This window comes from Geotrypetes seraphini, chromosome 6, assembly GCF_902459505.1.
Source record: "Geotrypetes seraphini chromosome 6, aGeoSer1.1, whole genome shotgun sequence".
In the NCBI taxonomy this organism is placed as follows: domain Eukaryota; kingdom Metazoa; phylum Chordata; class Amphibia; order Gymnophiona; family Dermophiidae; genus Geotrypetes; species Geotrypetes seraphini.
This window is the reverse complement of record NC_047089.1, coordinates 223,874,952-223,893,375: the sequence shown is the minus strand read 5'-3', so window position 1 is coordinate 223,893,375 and position 18,424 is coordinate 223,874,952. Positions and strand designations below refer to the sequence as shown.

The following is an 18,424-nucleotide window of genomic DNA, read 5'->3' as shown; positions in this document are numbered from 1 at the left end:
TTTGAGACCCTTTTGTATGATATTCTCCATTTTCAGAGAGGAGGATTTCATTTCTTAGTGAGTAGCTGATGTTGCCAAATATCTCTGTTAGTCCGTGGGTTCTAAGCAGAGGATATAAATTTTGAGGTCCATCAGAGATATCATTTTCCTGTCATAGGTCAAGCATTTCCTGAAGCCTAGCTTCTTTGTTGCCATCTCGAAGAGGAAGGATGCTAATTCAAATTCAGGATTATTTTTAAAGCAAAAAACTGGGGCATTAAGAGCCATCCGATGATCGCATTCTGGCTGCAGGCATTGGAAAGACACCCCTTTGGAGATCTTCCAGGTGTGAGGCCCCTGTCTTCAGCCATAATGTGCCCCTGTTATGGCACGCAACACGTGCCCATTGGCGCATGCCTGAAGGAGCATGCCCGAAGGGGCAGGTCCCGTCTCTTCAGAGCAAATTTGAAGCAGAGGAGCAGTGCTCCATATGTGGAAATGGAAGGCAGGTAAAGGCAAAATAATGAAGCCTTCAACAATGCCATTTTTTTAAACTTCCATCTGAAATGATACTAACAAGGTAGCACATTTAAGAAGCGGGAAGACAGGGATACTTCAGAGTTAGTAACCAGACTTAAAGAGTTAGTCACAGCTATAGATTCCACTGTGACCTGTCAAACATGTTGGTCCATAGGTCCTCTAATCTTTATTTATTTCATCACTCAATTTGCTATGCCATTCTCCCAGAGAACTCAGAATGGTTTACATGAGTTTATTCAGGTACTCAAGCATTTTTTCCCTGTCTGTCCCAGCAGGCTCACAATGTGGGGGCAAGGGGGTATTAAGTGACTTGCCCAGGGTCATAAGGAGTAGGGTTTACCAGATTTTAGTTGACTAAAATCCAGAACCCCTAGAGTGCTTTCAACTCCTAACTACCTTTCACCTTGGGTTCTGCATCCCCAACCCTATATTTCATGTCTGTCTGTCCAAGTTAGATCGTAAGCTCTTCTGAGAATGGGACCGTCTACTAAATGTCAAAATGTGCAGCGCTGGCATACGCCTTTCATCAGCGTTATATAAGTAGTAGTAGTAGATTATGCCATATGGTCGTTATCTGCCTTCATTTTTCTATGCTTCTATGACCTCATTGTTCGGCTCTAAAGATCGTCTTTCGTTTGATTACAGTCACTTGTAAAGAAAACTCTTCCTCTACAATTTACCAGCAAGGGGAGACATGGCTACGTCCTTCTGGTCGTCGCTTGGAATACTGCAGGTGTGAAGATAGACAGCCCCAGTGCCACACTGTACCTGTCATAGGTAAGTAGAGTGAGCTCAACTAGATAATATGTTAACTATGGAATATCTGGTTAAATTAGTGAGTAAACAAGTTTAGGGCCTTTTAAGATTAGTCAGAAAATGTTTTGATATTTCAGCATTTTCACTAGTGGTCCAATCATTAATTCTTTCGCAATTGGATTATTGTAATATAGTTTATCTCCTAAAGAGATTTCAAAGTGTTCAAAATACTGCAGTTAGAGTTAGAGTTTCGATTCCCAAATATGAAAGAATTACACCTTACTTTGTTCAATTGCATGGGTTACCAATTTCTGCTAGGAAAACTTATAAGCTCTTGTGTTTGTTTTTAATATTTTACATGGCTTAGCTCCTGATTTGCTGGATTTAAGTTTCAAGTTTATTAAAAAGTTTGTTATCCGCTTATACAAATTTCTAGGCGGTGTACAGCAATAATAAAAAGAGGGGAATCTTTAAAAATAACAAAACAAATTAGTATTGATATATTAAAAACAAGACAATATTAAAAAGCAACAAAAAACAAAACCATAGACTGAGACTAAGGAGATAAACTACACACAAATAGGGAAAAGGGAAGAACAACAGCATTTAAAATAAAGCACATTTAAGGGCTAAAACAATGGGTAGGGAGAAAGACTGCAATTTGTTTAGTCCTGAAAAGGACAGTTTTAACCGAAAACATCCTCAAATAAGAAAGTTTTGAGTTTTGCTTTAAATTGTTTTAGAGAGGATTCCATTCGCAAATGGAGAGGCAATGAGTTCCATAGAGTAGGCGCGGTCACTGCAAAGTTATTAGATCTCAAAGTGTTGATCAATTTGAGAGACGGTACAGTTAAAAGATTGTGTGATGTGGAACGAAGAGATTTAGCGGGGTGATAGGGAATAAGAAGTTGGTCAATAAATACTGGTCGATTGAATGAACGAGTAGTAAAAGTTAATAATAGAATTTTATAGCAGATTCGGTGTTCAACTTTCCTTAATGATTGGTAGACAGGGTCATGTGAACGAAATCAATTCTGTTTACAATTTCCATCGCCTAAATCAATTAAGCTATTCCATCAACTTAGGTGTGCTAGCGTTTTTAGCGCGCGCTGAAGATTAGCACACGCCCACCCCCGTGCTACGCGGAAAATACTAACGCCAGCTCTATGGAGGCGTTAGCGTGTAGCACGCGTGGAAATGTAGTGCGTGCTAAGTGCACGTTAAAACCGCTAGCGCAGCTTAGTAAAAGGAGCCCTTAGTGTTTCTTCTATTTCTTCTTCTAGTGCTCTGATTATTTGGAATAAACTTCCTCTCACTATTAGATCAGATACTAATTATTTGGTTTTTAGAAAGCTTTTAAAAACAGTTTTATTCAAGAAAATTTTGAACTGGTTGTTTTTTTGATTTAAGCCTTACTGGGTCAGACCAATGGTCCATCTAGCCCAGTATCCCATCTTCGTGGAGGTCAATCCAAGTCACAAGTACCTGGCAAAAATCCAAACAGTAGCAGCATTTCATGCTACCGTACAATGTCTGTCTCAACAGCAGACTATGGACTTTTCCTCCAGGAACTTGTCCAAACCTTTTTTTTTTTAAACTAGCTACATTAACTACCCTTACCACATCCTCTGGCAACTCGTTCCAGAGTTTAACTATTCTCTGATTGAAAAATATATTTCCTCCCATTGGTTTTAAAAGTATTACTCTGTAACTTCATTGAGTGTCCCCTAGTCTTTGTAAATCTTGATGCAGTAAAAAATCGATCCACTTGTACCCATTCTACACCACTCAGGATTTTGTAGACTTTAATCATATCTCCCCCTCAGCCATCTATTTTCCAAGCTAAAGAGCCCTAATCTCTCTATTCTTTCCTCATACGAGATGAGTTCCATCCCCTTTATCATCTTGGTCGCTCTTCTTTGAACTTTTTCCAGTTCTGCTAAATCTTTTTTGAGATAAGGAGACCAGAACTGAACTAAATACTCGAGGTGATGTTGCACCATTGAACGATACGGAGACATTATAACATTCTTACGGCCTGTTTTACAAAGCCGCGCTAGCGGCTGTGCTGTGCTAACGGCCCCCGAAGCCCATAGAGATTTAGAGGGCTTTGGGGCTGTTGCTGCACGGCTTTGTAAAAGAGGCAGTTAGTCTTGTTAACCATCCCTTTTCTAATAATTCCTAGCCTCCTGTTTGCTTTCTTGGCTGCCGCTGCACAGTGAAAGGCTTTAGTGTATTGTCTATGATTACACCCAGATCCTTTTCTTGAGCGTTGACCCCCAAAGTGATCACTAGCATCTGAAATCTATGATTTGGATTATTCTTCCCAATGTGCATCACTTTGCATTTGTCCACATTAAATTTCATCTGCCACTTAGACACCCAGTCTTCCAATTTCCTAAGGTTTTCCTGCAGTTTTTTCACAGTCCGCATGTGTTTTAACAACTTTGAACAGTTTAGTGCCATCTGCAAATTTAATCATGTCACTCGTAGTTCCAATTTCTAGATCATTTATACATAAGTTAAATGACACCGGTCCCAGCACAGATCCCTGTGGCACACCACTATATACCCTCCTCCACAGAGAAAAATGGCCATTCAACCCTATCCTCTGTTTCCTGTCCGATAACCAGTTTTTAATCCACAATTGAACATTGCCTCATGTCCCATGACTCTTTAATTTTCTCAGGAGCCTCTCATGAGAAACTTTGTGAAAAGCCTTCTGGAAATCTAGATACACTACATCAATTGTCTCGCCTTTAGCCACATGTTTATTCACACCTTCAAAAACGTCAAGCAAATTGGTGAGGCAAGACTTCCCTCAGTTGAACCCATGCTGACTCTGTCTCATTAAATCATGTTTGTCTACATGTTTCACAATTTTATTATTTATAATTGTTTCCACTATTTTGCCTGGCACTGAGGTCAAGCTTACCGGTCTATAAATTCCCGAATCTCCCCTGGAACACTTTCTATAAATCAACGTAACATTGGCCACCCTCTAATCTTCATGTACTATACACAATTTTAACAACAGGTTACAGATTACTAACAGCAGATCATCATTTTCATGTTTGAGTTCTTTCAGTACCTTGGGATGTATACCATCCGGTCCAGGTGATTTATCACTCTTTAACTTGTCAATTTGGCTTAGTACATCTTCCAGATTCACCGAGATTTCTTTCAATTCCTCCACATCATCACCCTTGAAAACCCTTTCCAGTTCAGGTAGATTTCTTACATCTTCTTCCGTAAAGACCAAAGCAAAGAATTCATTCAGGTCTCTCCACTATTGTTTTATCTTTCCTGAGCGTACCTTTTACTCCTTGATCATCCAAATCGGGTTTGTTTCCAGTCATCTGCTTTATTTTAATCCGCCTGGAACTCATAAGGGCTATGGCAGAATATAAAAAGCTTTGTAATGTAATGTAATACTGGGTGATCTGTTGAACTAGTATTTCAGTTAGCCGAAAATAAGGATGTGCTATGTCCTGCCATTGTTGGAACCATTCTAATACCTTCTTTCCCTTCTATAGATTGTATAGAAAAGATGTGTTACAATGGAGGACGCTGCAGACAGGCTCTTTACTTCCCTGATTTTTATTGCTATTGTCAAAGAGGCTTTACTGGGAAGCAGTGTGAAATAGGTAGGTTTGCTTAGATTTTTGGAGCTTTTCCAGCTGAACTGCTCTGTACAGATTTACTGGGGATTTTGCATATGACTGGCCTGGTGCACATAGACTTATTCTGGGCTTTCTGTACAGCTAGTCTGATATACAGAGATTTGGTAAGGCCCTGCACACAGCTGGCCTATGTAAACACTGATTTGTTGAAGCATTTTGCATGATTATCCTGGTGCACAAAAGGAATTTTAGGTGGAGGGAGGGGGTGGAGGAATTGGCTCATTTGGGCTTCCAGTGACATGTATGCCACAAACCCAGGACATTACTGGGGTAATTTTATATCAGGACAACTATACAAATTTCCAAACATATGCCTATTTCATAATGTAAATGTCTCCTATAATATAAAGACCGGTGTAAATATGTGCATTTGTGCTATGCGTGTCCATGCATATTTTATGAACTACCGTATTTTCACGCAAATAACACGCACCCGTATAAAACGCGCACACGGATATAGCGCGCAGAAATCACGATGATTTGCACAAAAACTTTGATATAACGCGCTCACTGGTATACCGCGCATGCTGCCGACGCTCCTTTCGCCCGCCCTGACTTTCCGTGCGCTGTCCCGACTCTCCGTTCACCCCCCCTGACTTCCGTGCACTGTCCCCCCTTGAAGGTCTGTCCCCATCCTGAAAGCCTGATGCCCCCCCCGACGTCCGATACATCCCTCCCCCCCCCCCCGAAGGACCGCCGACTCCCCAACAATATCGGGCCAGGAGGGAGCCCAAATCCTCCTGGCCACGGCGACCCCCTAACCCCACCCGCACTACATTACGGGCAGGAGGGATCCCAGGCCCTCCTGCCCTCGACGCAAACCCCCCTCCCCCCCCAAGAACCTCCGACCGCCCCCCAGCCGACCCGCGATCCCCCTGGCGACCCCCACGACCCCCCCACCCCCCTTCCCGTACCTTTGGTAGTTGGGCCAGAAGGGAGCCCAAACCCTCCTGGCCACGGCGACCCCCTAACCCCACCCCGCACTACATTACGGGCAGGAGGGATCCCAGGCCCTCCTGCCCTCGACGCAAACCCCCCCCCCCCCAAGAACCTCCGACCGCCCCCCCCCCCCCAGCCCCCCCCCCCCCCCCCCCCCCCCACCCCCCCAGCCGACCCGCGACCCCCCTGGCGACCCCACGACCCCCCACCCCCCTTCCCCGTACCTTTAGTAGTTGGCCGGACAGACGGGAGCCAAACCCGCCTGTCCGGCAGGCAGCACGAAGGAATGAGGCCGGATTGGCCCATCCATCCTAAAGCTCCGCCTACTGGTGGGACCTAAGGCGCGTGGGCCAATCAGAATAGGCCCTGGAGCCTTAGGTCCCACCTGGGGGCGCGGCCTGAGGCACATGGTCGGGTTGGGCCCATGTGCCTCAGGCCGCGCCCCCAGGTGGGACCTAAGGCTCCAGGGCCTATTCTGATTGGCCCACGCGCCTTAGGCCCCACCAGTAGGCGGAGCTTTAGGATGGATGGGCCAATCCGGCCTCATTCCTTCGTTGGCTGCTGCCGGACAGGCGGGTTTGGCTCCCGTCTGTCCGGCCAACTACTAAAGGTACGGGGAAGGGGGGTGGGGGGGTCGTGGGGTCGCCAGGGGGATCGCGGGTCGGCTGGGGGGCGGTCGGAGGTTCTTGGGGGGAGGGGGGGTTTGCGTCGAGGGCAGGAGGGCCTGGGATCCCTCCTGCCCGTAATGTAGTGCGGGGTGGGGTTAGGGGGTCGCCGTGGCCAGGAGGGTTTGGGCTCCCTTCTGGCCCAACTACCAAAGGTACGGGGAAGGGGGGTGGGGGGTCGTGGGGGTCGCCAGGGGGATCGCGGGTCGGCTGGGAGGCGGTCGGAGGTTCTTGGGGGGGAGGGGGGTTTGCGTCGAGGGCAGGAGGGCCTGGGATCCCTCCTGCCCGTAATGTAGTGCGGGGTGGGGTTAGGGGGTCGCCGTGGCCAGGAGGGTTTGGGCTCCCTTCTGGCCCGATATTGTCGGGAAGTCGGCGGTCGTTCGGGGTGGGGTGCGAGTGGTCCTGCGGGGGGGGGGATGTATCGGACGTCGGGGAGTCGGCCGGGCAAGAGGGCTTGGGCTCCCTCTTGCTCCGACGTGGATGCGGTGCGGATGGGAGCGCGTGCGAGCGGTCGTTCGGGGTGGGGGTGCGAGCGGTCCTGCTGGGGGGGTGAATCGGGCGTCGGGCGGGGTGGGAACTATGTTTTAAAACTTTGGTATACCGCGCTCACGCATATAGCGCGCGAGGGGTATGCGCGGTAGGTAAAAACGCGTATAACGCGCGCGTTATATGCGTGAAAATACGGTACACATGTACATTATCCAAAGAAAGCCCACGCATGTATCCTCTAAAAATAAGTGTGGTTCCATTGCAAATTCATGTAGTCCTTTGCACAGTTTTGTAAGAGCAATTTTCCAGGTGCAAAACATGCTTTAATTGTGGGGAAAGGCTTTAGAAAATTTCTCCCATTTCTTTAATCTAATCTAGTCTTTGATTTATATACCGGATCATCTCCCAACGGATCTCGACTCGGTTCACAAATGATTAAAGACCAGAATCCATAAAAATGAGATCATGAGAAAGTAAATGTTACAGTGCTATCAATTTGTTTGTTCAGTAGGTAAGCCATTTAGGTATTGTGTAAACAGCAAAGTTTTTAGGACTTTATATGAAATTGTTGTAGCTGACCTATCAGGCTAAGAGAGTCAGGGAGTCTGTTCCAAGTTTCTACCAGTTTGAAAGCAAAGGATTGGCTAAGCTTCCCGACAGATTTGATTTCCCCTAAACAATTTGCAAGTAGACCAATAGGGTCAGGGCCAGCGCAAGGATATCTAACACTCTAGGCCAGTGGTTCCCAAACCTGTCCTGTGGAAACCCCAGACAGTCAGGTTTTCAGGATATCTGCAATGAACATTCATGAGATTGATATGCATGCAGTGGAAGCAGTACATGCAAATCAGTTTCTCTCATGCATATTCACTGTGGATATCCAGGACTGTTAGGGATCCCCCCCTCAGAACAAGTTTGAGAACTACTGTCCTATGTGAACCTTCAAATATGTGTCCCTCCACACCCCATGGTGATCCCATGGTGACATCTACTATCTCCTTTCCCTACAATCCATAATGTCCAGCAACTCTCTTCATTCCTACCCTCCCTGTGGTATCCTGCATCCCTCCCCTTCCCTATCTTTCCCTTCCCCGTGGTGTCCAGGATCTCTCCCCATCCTTACCGTACCACCCCCTCTCTTGTAGTGGTCTAGTTTCTCCTGTGGTGTCCAAGGCCTGAAGGGTACCACCTTTTATGAAACAGGAAGTTTGGAGTGGGTGAGACCCATTAGGTCTTAAGCATGTGCAGACTCTGTACTGGCTGTGATGAGTATTGTGTCTATAAGCTAATTAACATGCTGGTGCTGCTGCAGAGGCGGTAAGACACAGGAAAGGGAAACCAGTGAACAGCTTGGGAAGAGGATGGGGAGATGCTAAACATAGTCATGTTGATTGTTGCAACTAGGCTGCCCCTAAATTGTGCTATCCTGGTTGGACGCCTACTCTTACCTACTGATTTGGCTGGCCACGAATAGGGTTTGACTCAGGTTTGAATTCCTTATTCCCCCCCCCCCCCCCCAGATGCATTGACGACCTGTTACCAGGACTCTGGGGAAACATACAGAGGAACCTGGAATGTTGGTGAAAGTGGAGCCACGTGTTTAAACTGGAAACTGAGGTCCCTGGCCCAGAAACGGTACAATGCCTGGAGACGAGACGCAGCTCTGCTGGGACTAGGAAATCACAATTATTGCAGGTAAAGCAGGCCCAGGGGGGTTCATCATATTTGGGGAGGGAGGGGGTGAAAGTTTGAAACTCAAAGGGCCAGATTCTCCAATCTGCCTGATCGGGCCCGATCCGGGATGAATTCAGAAAAGAAAAATATGCAGTATCGTGGTGATCGGAGGAACGCCCCCATCTGCCAGCACGGTCGGAGCCGCAATCTTTTTTTTTTTTTTTTTACTTTTACCTTTTTTTTTTAGTTTTAGCCCTGCGAGCCCGTGGTTTTAACTCGCTTTAAACCCGTGGGTTAAAACCACAGGCTCGCAGTGCGGGGAAGGGCAGGAGCAGGCAGGAAAGATAGGGAAGAGCAGGGCGGTGATCGAGGCAGAGCAGGGTGGAATTCGGGGAGAGCAGGCAGGAGACGGATCGGGGCAGAGCAGGGCTTCTATGGAGCTGGAGAGTCGGAAAGACGTTTTCGACTGGTCTCCAGCAGTCGCTTCTTGGGTTGATCAGCCAGCCCAGTTGTTTTTAAATTTTGGTTGGTGAATCGCGTCCCTATCTACTTTGCATGTGTTTCTCCTCATTTGCATGCACGGATTCGAAGCGGATCGCAGGAGAGGTAAGTGAATCAGGGTGGAGGGAAATTTGCTCGTTAAGGGGGTCGCAAACCGATTGGTACACGATCGGTTTGCTTTGTGAATCTAGCCCAAAGTGCTGCAGATTGATTTAGATTTATTAAAGGGGATGGGGTGTCATTTGCTAACAGCTAATACATGTAATTTACCACAGGGTCCTGTAGTAAATAACACATTAAGTGTTATTAATGACCCCTTAAGTGAGCTGACTTTTGAAAAGAGAACTGTACTTTCAAGAAAACGAAATTAGCAGATGCTGTGTGTGATTGCTGTGTCTTGGGACTGGGATTACAGATTTACTATTTATCTTTCAGAAATCCAGACAAGGATTCAAAGCCCTGGTGTCATGTCTTCAAAGGAAATCAGTATACCTGGGAGTACTGCAGCACTCCAGCATGCTCTAAGGGTATGTCCGCCAAATTCAGCCATGTTTTTGTTTTTGGCACTTTGGGCTGAAACCAAAACACCTGATCAAAACCACCGCTGTCCTCTTAGAACCCCTAGGCCCTCCCTGAGCCTACCTTAGGGGTCCTTAACTGAGACAGGAGTGATCCACAGTCACTTCTACCTTTGCCAGCTTCACTGTCAAAATGGCTGTCTTGACCTTTAGCACCATTCTCGTCATACTGCCACTGAAGGTCTTGACAGTCATTTTGACATAGGAAATTGCAGGAGTGACTAAAGATTACTTCTGCCCTGGTTGAGCCATTAGATCACCAGGGTTTAAGGCAGGCTTAGGTGTGAGATGACAGGTGGATCTGGGAGGGGGGGTGGCTCTGTCTGATCATGGGGGGGAGGCAAGATCTATTTGGTAGTGGTTGGGGTGGGGTGCAGTTTGGTGTCAGGGCCTAGCCGATTTAGGCTTCAGTTTGGGCCAAAATCAAGCTGCAGATTTTGGCTACGGTTTCAGTTTCAACTGGTTTTGGCCAGTCTTTGTCCTTCGTTGAAAACAAGGATCCACAAACTGGGTACACACACTGCCATCCTTTCAAAGGCTGGGGCTGTAGGATTACCAGACGTCCGGATTTTCCCAGACATGTCCTCCTTTTGAGGACCTGTTTGGGGGTCTGGACAGCTTTTCAAAACCCCAGCATTTTGTCCAGGTTTTGAAAAGCTTTCCTTTGGACAGGACAGCATCCGCGCAGGCATGGTTATGACGCGATGATGTCATTGTGTCGCATCCGTGCATGCGCGGATGTCCTGCCCAATGAGAGCAGGTGGTGGGGCTGGGGCATGAAGAGGCGGAACCAAGGTGGGGCTGTGGCGTGATGGGGCTGGAATGGGTGGGTCTGGGGGAGCAGGTCTAGGGGTCCAGATTTTTCCAGACGGAAAATCTGGTAACCCTACGGGGCTGGCAGGAGCTGGGCTTGTGATGTCAATGTCATGCCATTTCATCTTTTTTCCAGTTTCAGGTGATGTTTGCTATACAGACCAGGGCACCAAATACAGAGAAGCCACAGCGTCACCCTCTCATGGCAGAACCTGTCTACGGTGGGATTCCCAAAGGGTCCGTATAAAGTCTATACAGCTTGGAAGCTGTATGCTCGACAGCTGGGTCTTGGAAGTCACAACCACTGCCGGTACAGTAATGAATTCTTCCGTCAGGAGTCAGAAATTGTTCACTTGGGATAAGATAAAAGCAGTGACATCAGGCAGCACACTTTCCCTTCTCAGCCTTTATAGCCTTCCTTCCTGTGGTCCTAGTGTCATCCTTACTGATACTGCAGTTAGTGTGCCAAGTGTACAGTCACCAGTGACCGATGGGAGGTGTTGATGAAATACTGAGTTCACATACGCTGACTCAGAGGAGCTCGGTCTAAGTATAAATGCTAGCCGCCCAGGATCCAAAATCATCGGAGGGCAGGAACTTGATAGCATCGCCTTGTGCTGAAGGGCTGAGGTCTGTTCAAGGTTCTGTAACTGAAGATTAAAAAAACCCCAGACTACAAACTGCCTTTCACCGAATGAAAGCCAGCCTGGCAGACATGACCAAAAGAAGGAAGGAGACTCGTGATACCAAGTGCTGCTTGGATACTGTTATGTGGGGAAGGTGATCACTAAGCCCAGGCTGGTTCTAACCTGTGAGCAACCTGCACCTGTCATCTCCAATTAAAACATCAAGGAAGCATGGAAATGGGATAATATTTCCATGTCAACAAGCAATCCTAGAACATATTGAACCCTTGCACCTATATGGATAGGAGGTAGTATAGATAGCTCAAGGCCCATGAAGTTATTATAAAGAAGAAACCGTTTACCACATGGTATAGCGACAAGAAAATTGAGAAATTTTGGAATAATATGTGGAAGACATTAGAAGGAAATTCTATAACCCAGGTGCAGTGGTGTAGTGAGGGGGGGGCAGAGCATTCTGGACACTGTTGAAAGAAGCAGCCTGGCATCTCTTCTCTCACTCCCCCTCCCCCACCAACAATGGGGATCGCTTAACTGCATATCCCCCCATATCTTAAATCCTTCTCTTCTTCCTGGCATATAGCAGGGACTCATACCTGCTGTTCACACTGGCCCCGAGTCCTCCCTCTGGCGTAACTTCCTGTTTGGAGAACCAGGAAGGAAGTTACATCAGAGGGAAGGTTCAAGTTGATATGAGCAGTGGGTAGGAGTCCCTGCTCGCAGCTGGTGAAGAACAGAATTTAAGAGGTACGGGAAGGGGGAATATAGTTAAGAGATACCCACCACTATTGCTGGGGGGGATGTCAGGTACCATCTTCCTTTCATCCTGGGTGTCAGCTTCCCTCATTATGCTACTGCCCAGGTGTTGATATTTACACATGTTTTTTGTATGTACTAGCAGACTAGTACATACATGTGTACAGTGGTGTGGCAAGGGCAGTGGCACCCGGCATCTGCACCCTCCCCCAATAGGAGATCTTTTAAAAATGCATTCTCCTCCATCTCACCTCCCCCCTCCCCCCATACCTCTTGAAGTTGTTGCTGGCAGCAAGCACCATCTCCTATCCTCTGCTCATGCCAACTGAGCCTGCCTTCTGATGTCACTTTCTGGTCCTGTGACCAGGAAGTGATGTCAGAGGGAGGGCTGAGGCCAACACAAGCACCAGTGATGACTACAAGAAGTCTGGGGGGGAGGGGGGAAGGAAGAATGTATTTTAAGATCCCTGTGCTGGGGGTGGGGTGGAGAGATGCCGGTGCCCCCACCAAGTTAATGTCCAGGACGCTCCACCTCCTGCTCCCTCACTATACACTACGCACTTGCATATGTACATGATATATGATAAAATGGCACCTAAGTGCTATTCTGCAAATACTCAAATAATTTACATAGTTTAGATTTGTAAGGGAGTATATACAGGATTGAGACATAGGCGTAGCTCCCATTTAAATGCATAACATTTAGGAATCCATACATATATGCCAGTTCTATGGTTGACATAGGTGCGCAGTGCTGTAGTAAGGGGGGGCAGTGGGCAGTTCGCTCCATGTGCCATCTTGGTGGGGGTGTGCCAGCAGCGTTCTTTCCACCCCTTCCCTGACCCCCCCTACCACGCACATGCGCCGCTTCCCTTCCCCCACACCTCTTTAACGTTCACAACACAAGCAGCAACCCCAACCTCCAGCGTCGGCTCTTCCTCTGATGTCGCTTTCTGGACCTGCACCTAGGAAGTGACATCAGAGGAAGAGCGACATTAGCATGAGCAGCAGGTTAGGGTTGCTACTCGCCACGGGAACATTAAAAGAGGTATAGGGGAAGGTGCGCACGCGGCAGGAGGGGGTGGGGAAGAAGAAGAGGGTGGGGGAGGTGGGCCACCGCCCCGTGCACCTCTCACCCTCGCTACACCACTGTAGGCGCTTGTGCCTAATTTTAGGCATACTGATAGCCGGTTACATGAGTTGATTAATAGAACCCGGGCGTCTGCTTTCCTTCTCTTCCAGGCACTTAACTGGAGATGCTCAATTTTGGAATTGCTCCGTAGATCTAGATGGCAACAGGTTTTGAACAATACTTTCTAACTGCAAATGCCCATGTCCTCCTGCCATGCCGAGTCCCACCCACTGCGAAAGAAAATTGGCAGGAGGGATGCCCAATCCCTCCTGCCAGTGTGACTCCCTCCCCCAAAACAGCAGCGATACGGCAGGAGGGGATGCCCACCAAAGGCCCACTCCCGTGCCATGTGCCCCCCCCTCCCAATGCCCTGGGTTAGGATTAGGATTAATGTAAAATGAGATTAGTTCCCAGGAGGATGCATTGTAACACCATATCAACAGCCCATGTAATTAGCTCTGAATTGTTACACCACTACAGAAGCTCATGCTTTGTGACACCATTGAAAAAGCTAATGTAAACCGCTCAGATTTGACTGTTCTGGTCATTAGTAGCAGTATATAAGCTTGAATGAACAATAAATAAACATAATTTTCAGAAAGAAATACTAGAATGAGAGAAGATATAGAAAAACAAGTAGCAGCTCAGCAGTGGAAACAGAATAAAACATAGCCAGTAGGAGGTGACGTTCCTTTTGCATTACGGAGAAACCATACAAAAAGGAAAGAAGAAAGAAAACGTTTGAAAAGATTATGGGCCAGATTCACTAAGGGCACGGATCGGATCGGATCCGTGTCCAGGGGGCTGATTCCCGAATCGTCCTCATGCAAATGAGGGTGATTGGAATCATGCCTCCAACCGCCTGTCCGGATCGCTCTATAGTGATCCCGATGCATGCGCAGACCATCTGTAGATGGTCTGCGCATTCGCTGGCCCTCCGAGCCCGGCAGAGAATTTATTTTTTATTTTTTGAACTGTTTTGAACTTTTTTGGTGAGCCCATGGTTTTAACCCACTTTAAGCCCGCGGGTTAAAGCCACGGGCTTGCACTGCGGGGAAGGGTGGGATAGTCGGGGCTGCAGGAGTTCGGGGCAGGCGGGAGATTGGGGCTGAAAGCAGGAGTTCAGAAAAACAGGGCAGGGCAGAAGGCAGGGCAGTCGGAAAGGACCTGAGCGACTGGTCCTCAGCAGTCGCTTGTTTGTGATCGGCCAGCCCAGTCGGTGTTGCAGGGTTTTTGGTTTGGTTTGTGAATCGCTGCCTGCCATCATTTGAATGCCATTCCCCCCCCCCCCTCATTTGCATGCGCGGATCGGAGGATGATCGGGACACAGGCTAGTAAATCGGGTCGCAAAGGGGTCGCAATCCGATCGGTTTGCTTAGTGAATCTAGCCCTACGTCAGCTATTTTACAGTTTACTGAGGGATTGTTAAACAAAACGCGGCGTGCTTGGGCTTCCTAAAAACAAACTAATTGTGCAGGAATGCAGAGGCTGTAAACTAAATTTAGCAAAGGGATTGTGGGATACCCCCAAGTAACAGTGGTTAAGTTCTTTTGAATTCCTAGTCTAGTCTGCAAGCAGTCTAAAGATCTGGACATCAGACTACAATACTGCAGGGAATTGCCATCTACCACACATATGTTTCCACAACAGCAGGGACAATGTATCAGCCAGAGTCAGAAAAATCGTTAGATAGCAAAATAAAGACTGACTCACTCAATAAAGCCAACATATGAGAAGGACAAGCGCCACTGTCTCAAAGCTCAGAGACTTGTAACTCTGAAGAGGGGAAGATAATCCTCTCTTAGAAAAAGAGTTTTACATCCAATCATAGCTAGAAATGCAGTGAGGGCAAGTCCAACTCAAGAAGGCAACTGTTTGTAATGCTTGCAATGCTTTCAATGAATCAACATTGAAAGCATTGCAAGCATTACAAACAGTTGCCTTCTTGAGTTGGACTTGCCCTCACTGCATTTCTAGCTATGATTGGATGTAAAACTCTTTTCTAAGAGAGGATTATCTTCCCCTCTTCAGAGTTACAAGTCTCTGAGCTTTGAGACAGTGGCGCTTGTCCTTCTCATATGTTGGCTTTATTGAGTGAGTCAGTCTTTATTTTGCTATCTACCGCACATATGCTTTTCTTTCTGTATCGCGGTTACAAGTACAGGTATTGCAGTTGTGATCTTGCTTAATAGTTTTAAAGAAATGCTTTGGATACACAATTATTAGCAGTAATTGTAGTCTGTAAATTTGGGGATGAAAAGCAATTTCCTGTTGGCATGACACAGCAGAGGAAAACCCAGGGATGGCCGAAAGTAGCTTGCTTTGCATGCTGTTGCTACCGGCAAGCATGGTAATGTTTAGAGGGCTGCGGGAGAGGAGGAGGGAAGAAGAGGGGTGGTGGGAGCAATGCCGGACTGGGGGGCTGGAGAGAGAACGGGAGAAATGTTGGACTGAGGAGGGAAGAATAACGCTTAAGCATTGGGGGTGGGGACGCCACTGCCGTCAAAGTTGGCTCAGAGCGTCATAGCCCTTTGAGCCAGCTCTGTGTTGGAGCAAGAAGTAATAGCGGTCTTGCTAAGAAATTTTGTTTAAGTTGCTTTTGGGTGCCTCAGCATTGGAATGAGGATATTTCCATGTGTATAAATACCCTACTGTTATTTACCAGCAATTTACTGTAATATTGATCCTGTTTATATAGGCATAAAGGTAAACAAATTATTTTCTCTTCCTATAGGAATCCCGACAATGATACACAACCCTGGTGCCACGTCCTTGAGGGTGCAGAATCATCTTGGGAATATTGCTCTGTGCCTAAGTGCTGTAAGAATCCCCTTCCACGCTTTATCCTTTCATCCCTTTGTATCATCCGCTTCATTCCTCATTAGGAGGGCTGTCTTCTTCCCTTCTCCTGCTTAGCTCTACTAGCTGCGCCCAGTGACGTAGTAAGGGGGAGATGGGGGGTTGGATCGCCCCTGGCGCCGGCACCTCTCCGTTCCCCCCCCCCACGCCACACTCATGCCCTCCTATCCCCGTCCCCATATCTCTTTAAATCTTCACCAGCACGAACAACTAGTTAGAGTAGTTGCTTTCACAGGCCTGACTCCCTCTGAAATCATTTCCAGGTCGCAGGGCCAGGAAGTGACATCAGAGGGCAAGCACTGTTTCCATCCTCAATCATAGATGTTAATTCCCCCACTTACTTGTACTACCCTTTTACATCTTCCAATCCTATTTAAAATTGTATTTCCCTCTGCCTACCTCCTGTAATTCTTGTCAGTCTGTAGTGTCTATGTAAATACATATACAGTGGTACCTCGGTTTACAAGTGCACCGGTTTGCGAGTGTTTTGCAAGACGAGCAAAACATTTTCAAAATTGGTGTCTCGGAAACCGAGCATGGCTCGATTTACGAGCGCCCCTCCTGCAATCCGGTACCCTCCCCCCCCCGCCACGATCCGGCACCCCCTGACACAATTGGGCACCCCCCCCGCCACAATCCGGCACCCCCCCCGCCACGATTGGGCATCCCCCCGCCGCTTCTTACCCTCTTCTGGGCACCCCAAAGATCGGCCTCCTCATCTGCTGGGCCTTGAGCATCTGCGCATGCTCAACGCCTGTGAGTTCACGTTCAGAACGTGAACTCGCAGGCCTTGAGCATGCTCAGATGCTCAAGGCCCAGCAGACGAGGAGCCGATCTTCGGGGTGCCCAGATGAGGGTAAGAAGCGGCGGGGGGGGGGTGCTCAATCGTGTCGGGGGGGTGCCGGATCGTGGTGGGGGTGCCGGATCATGGCAGGGGGTGCCCAATCGCGTCGGGGGGATGCCGGATTCGTGGCAGGGGGTGCCAGATTGCGTCGGGGGGGGTGCCGGATCGCAGGGGGGGGGGCCTTCAAGGGGAGCAATGCCGGTTCTCGGGGGGGGGGGAACGCATCAAAGCGAGTTTCCATTATTTCCTATAGGGAAACTCGCTTTGATAAACGAGTATTTTGGATTACGAGCATGCTCCTGGAACGGATTATGCTCGTAATCCAAGGTACCACTATACTGTTTTTATATAATGACAAATGTCTGTATGTCCCCCCCTTTTTTTTTTTTTTTTAGAAATTTTATTATAAAACATTTTAGAAATTTGATAAGCAGGATAACGAATTTTAATAAAACTTGGACACTTGGAAGGGACAGTGTGAGTGTGGTGTGGTGGCACGGAAAGATCAGGGGGGTAGCGCAGAAGGAGCAGGGATGGAGAGAAGGGCATGGGGGGTTGGCACAGAAGGAACAGGGGGGCGGAGAGAAGGGCGCCGGGGGGGTGCCTCTGCCCTGGGCACCTCCCACCTTTGCTACACCACTGGCTGCACCCATTGGCTTTTGCATGGTATATGTCTGTTTCCATTCTTCTGTATGTAGGATGTATTAATAGGTTAATGAAATAGGCACTCATAGCTTTAATTTCATGTGTCTCTTTCCTACCTACAGCTACGTGTGGCTTGAGACAGCCTAAACAGGCTCTCTATCGAATCCAAGGAGGTTTTCTCACAGACATCAGCTCCCATCCGTGGCAGGCAGCCATTTATATCAAATATCGGACAGTGGTAGGGGAATACTTCCTGTGTGGAGGCACTCTGATCAGCTCCTGTTGGGTGCTATCTGCAGCCCACTGCTTTGAAGAAAGGTGAGAAAATCCACTTCAGATATGAGTTATTGGAACTCCTCCCTCTAAATATGCCTGTGATTAGTATCCCTGAGATTTAAAAACAATACTTTGATATTGGGGCTGTGTAGGGTTACCAGATTTTTGCTGGGCAAAAGGAAACCATGTGCCCCGCCCCTTTCCATCACTGGCCCCGCCCCATTCCGTGCCTGGCCCTGCCCCATGCTGCCTGCAGACCAACCCCAACCCACCCACAGTCCTGCCTCATTCCGTCCCCCTAACTCGGCCCCACACAAACCTCATCTCCTTTCGGCCGCATCTGGACGGCATCTGCGCCCTGCGTGGATGTGGCACGGTGACATCGCCACGTTGCATCTGCACATGTGCAGATGCCCTCCAGACGTGGCCCCGAGTTCAAAGCTTTTCCGAAACCCGGACAAAGTGTCAGGTTTTGAAAAGCCATCTGGACGCCCGGACAGTCCTCTGAAAAGAGGATGTGTCCGGGTAAATCCGGATGTCTGGAATCCTATGGCTGTGGATAGCAGGCACTGGTAACCGTAGGCAGCAGAACTCTCAGAAGCTCCTCCCACCACACAAGTAGAAAGTTGCTTTGAAACTGAATGTGGAGGG

General features: G+C 48.0%; 1 protein-coding gene across 1 annotated transcript in view; it reads left to right on the top strand.

Moving 5' to 3' along the window:
• PLAT (plasminogen activator, tissue type) overlaps positions 1-18,424 on the top strand; it is an 82,302-nt gene that overhangs the window by 42,845 nt on the left and 21,033 nt on the right. Inside the window, 8 exon segments of the mRNA XM_033949655.1 lie at positions 1,165-1,296; positions 4,812-4,922; positions 8,572-8,746; positions 9,662-9,753; positions 10,754-10,792; positions 10,795-10,927; positions 15,884-15,969; positions 17,620-17,815. Of these exon segments, the coding sequence (XP_033805546.1) occupies positions 1,165-1,296; positions 4,812-4,922; positions 8,572-8,746; positions 9,662-9,753; positions 10,754-10,792; positions 10,795-10,927; positions 15,884-15,969; positions 17,620-17,815 (964 nt within the window).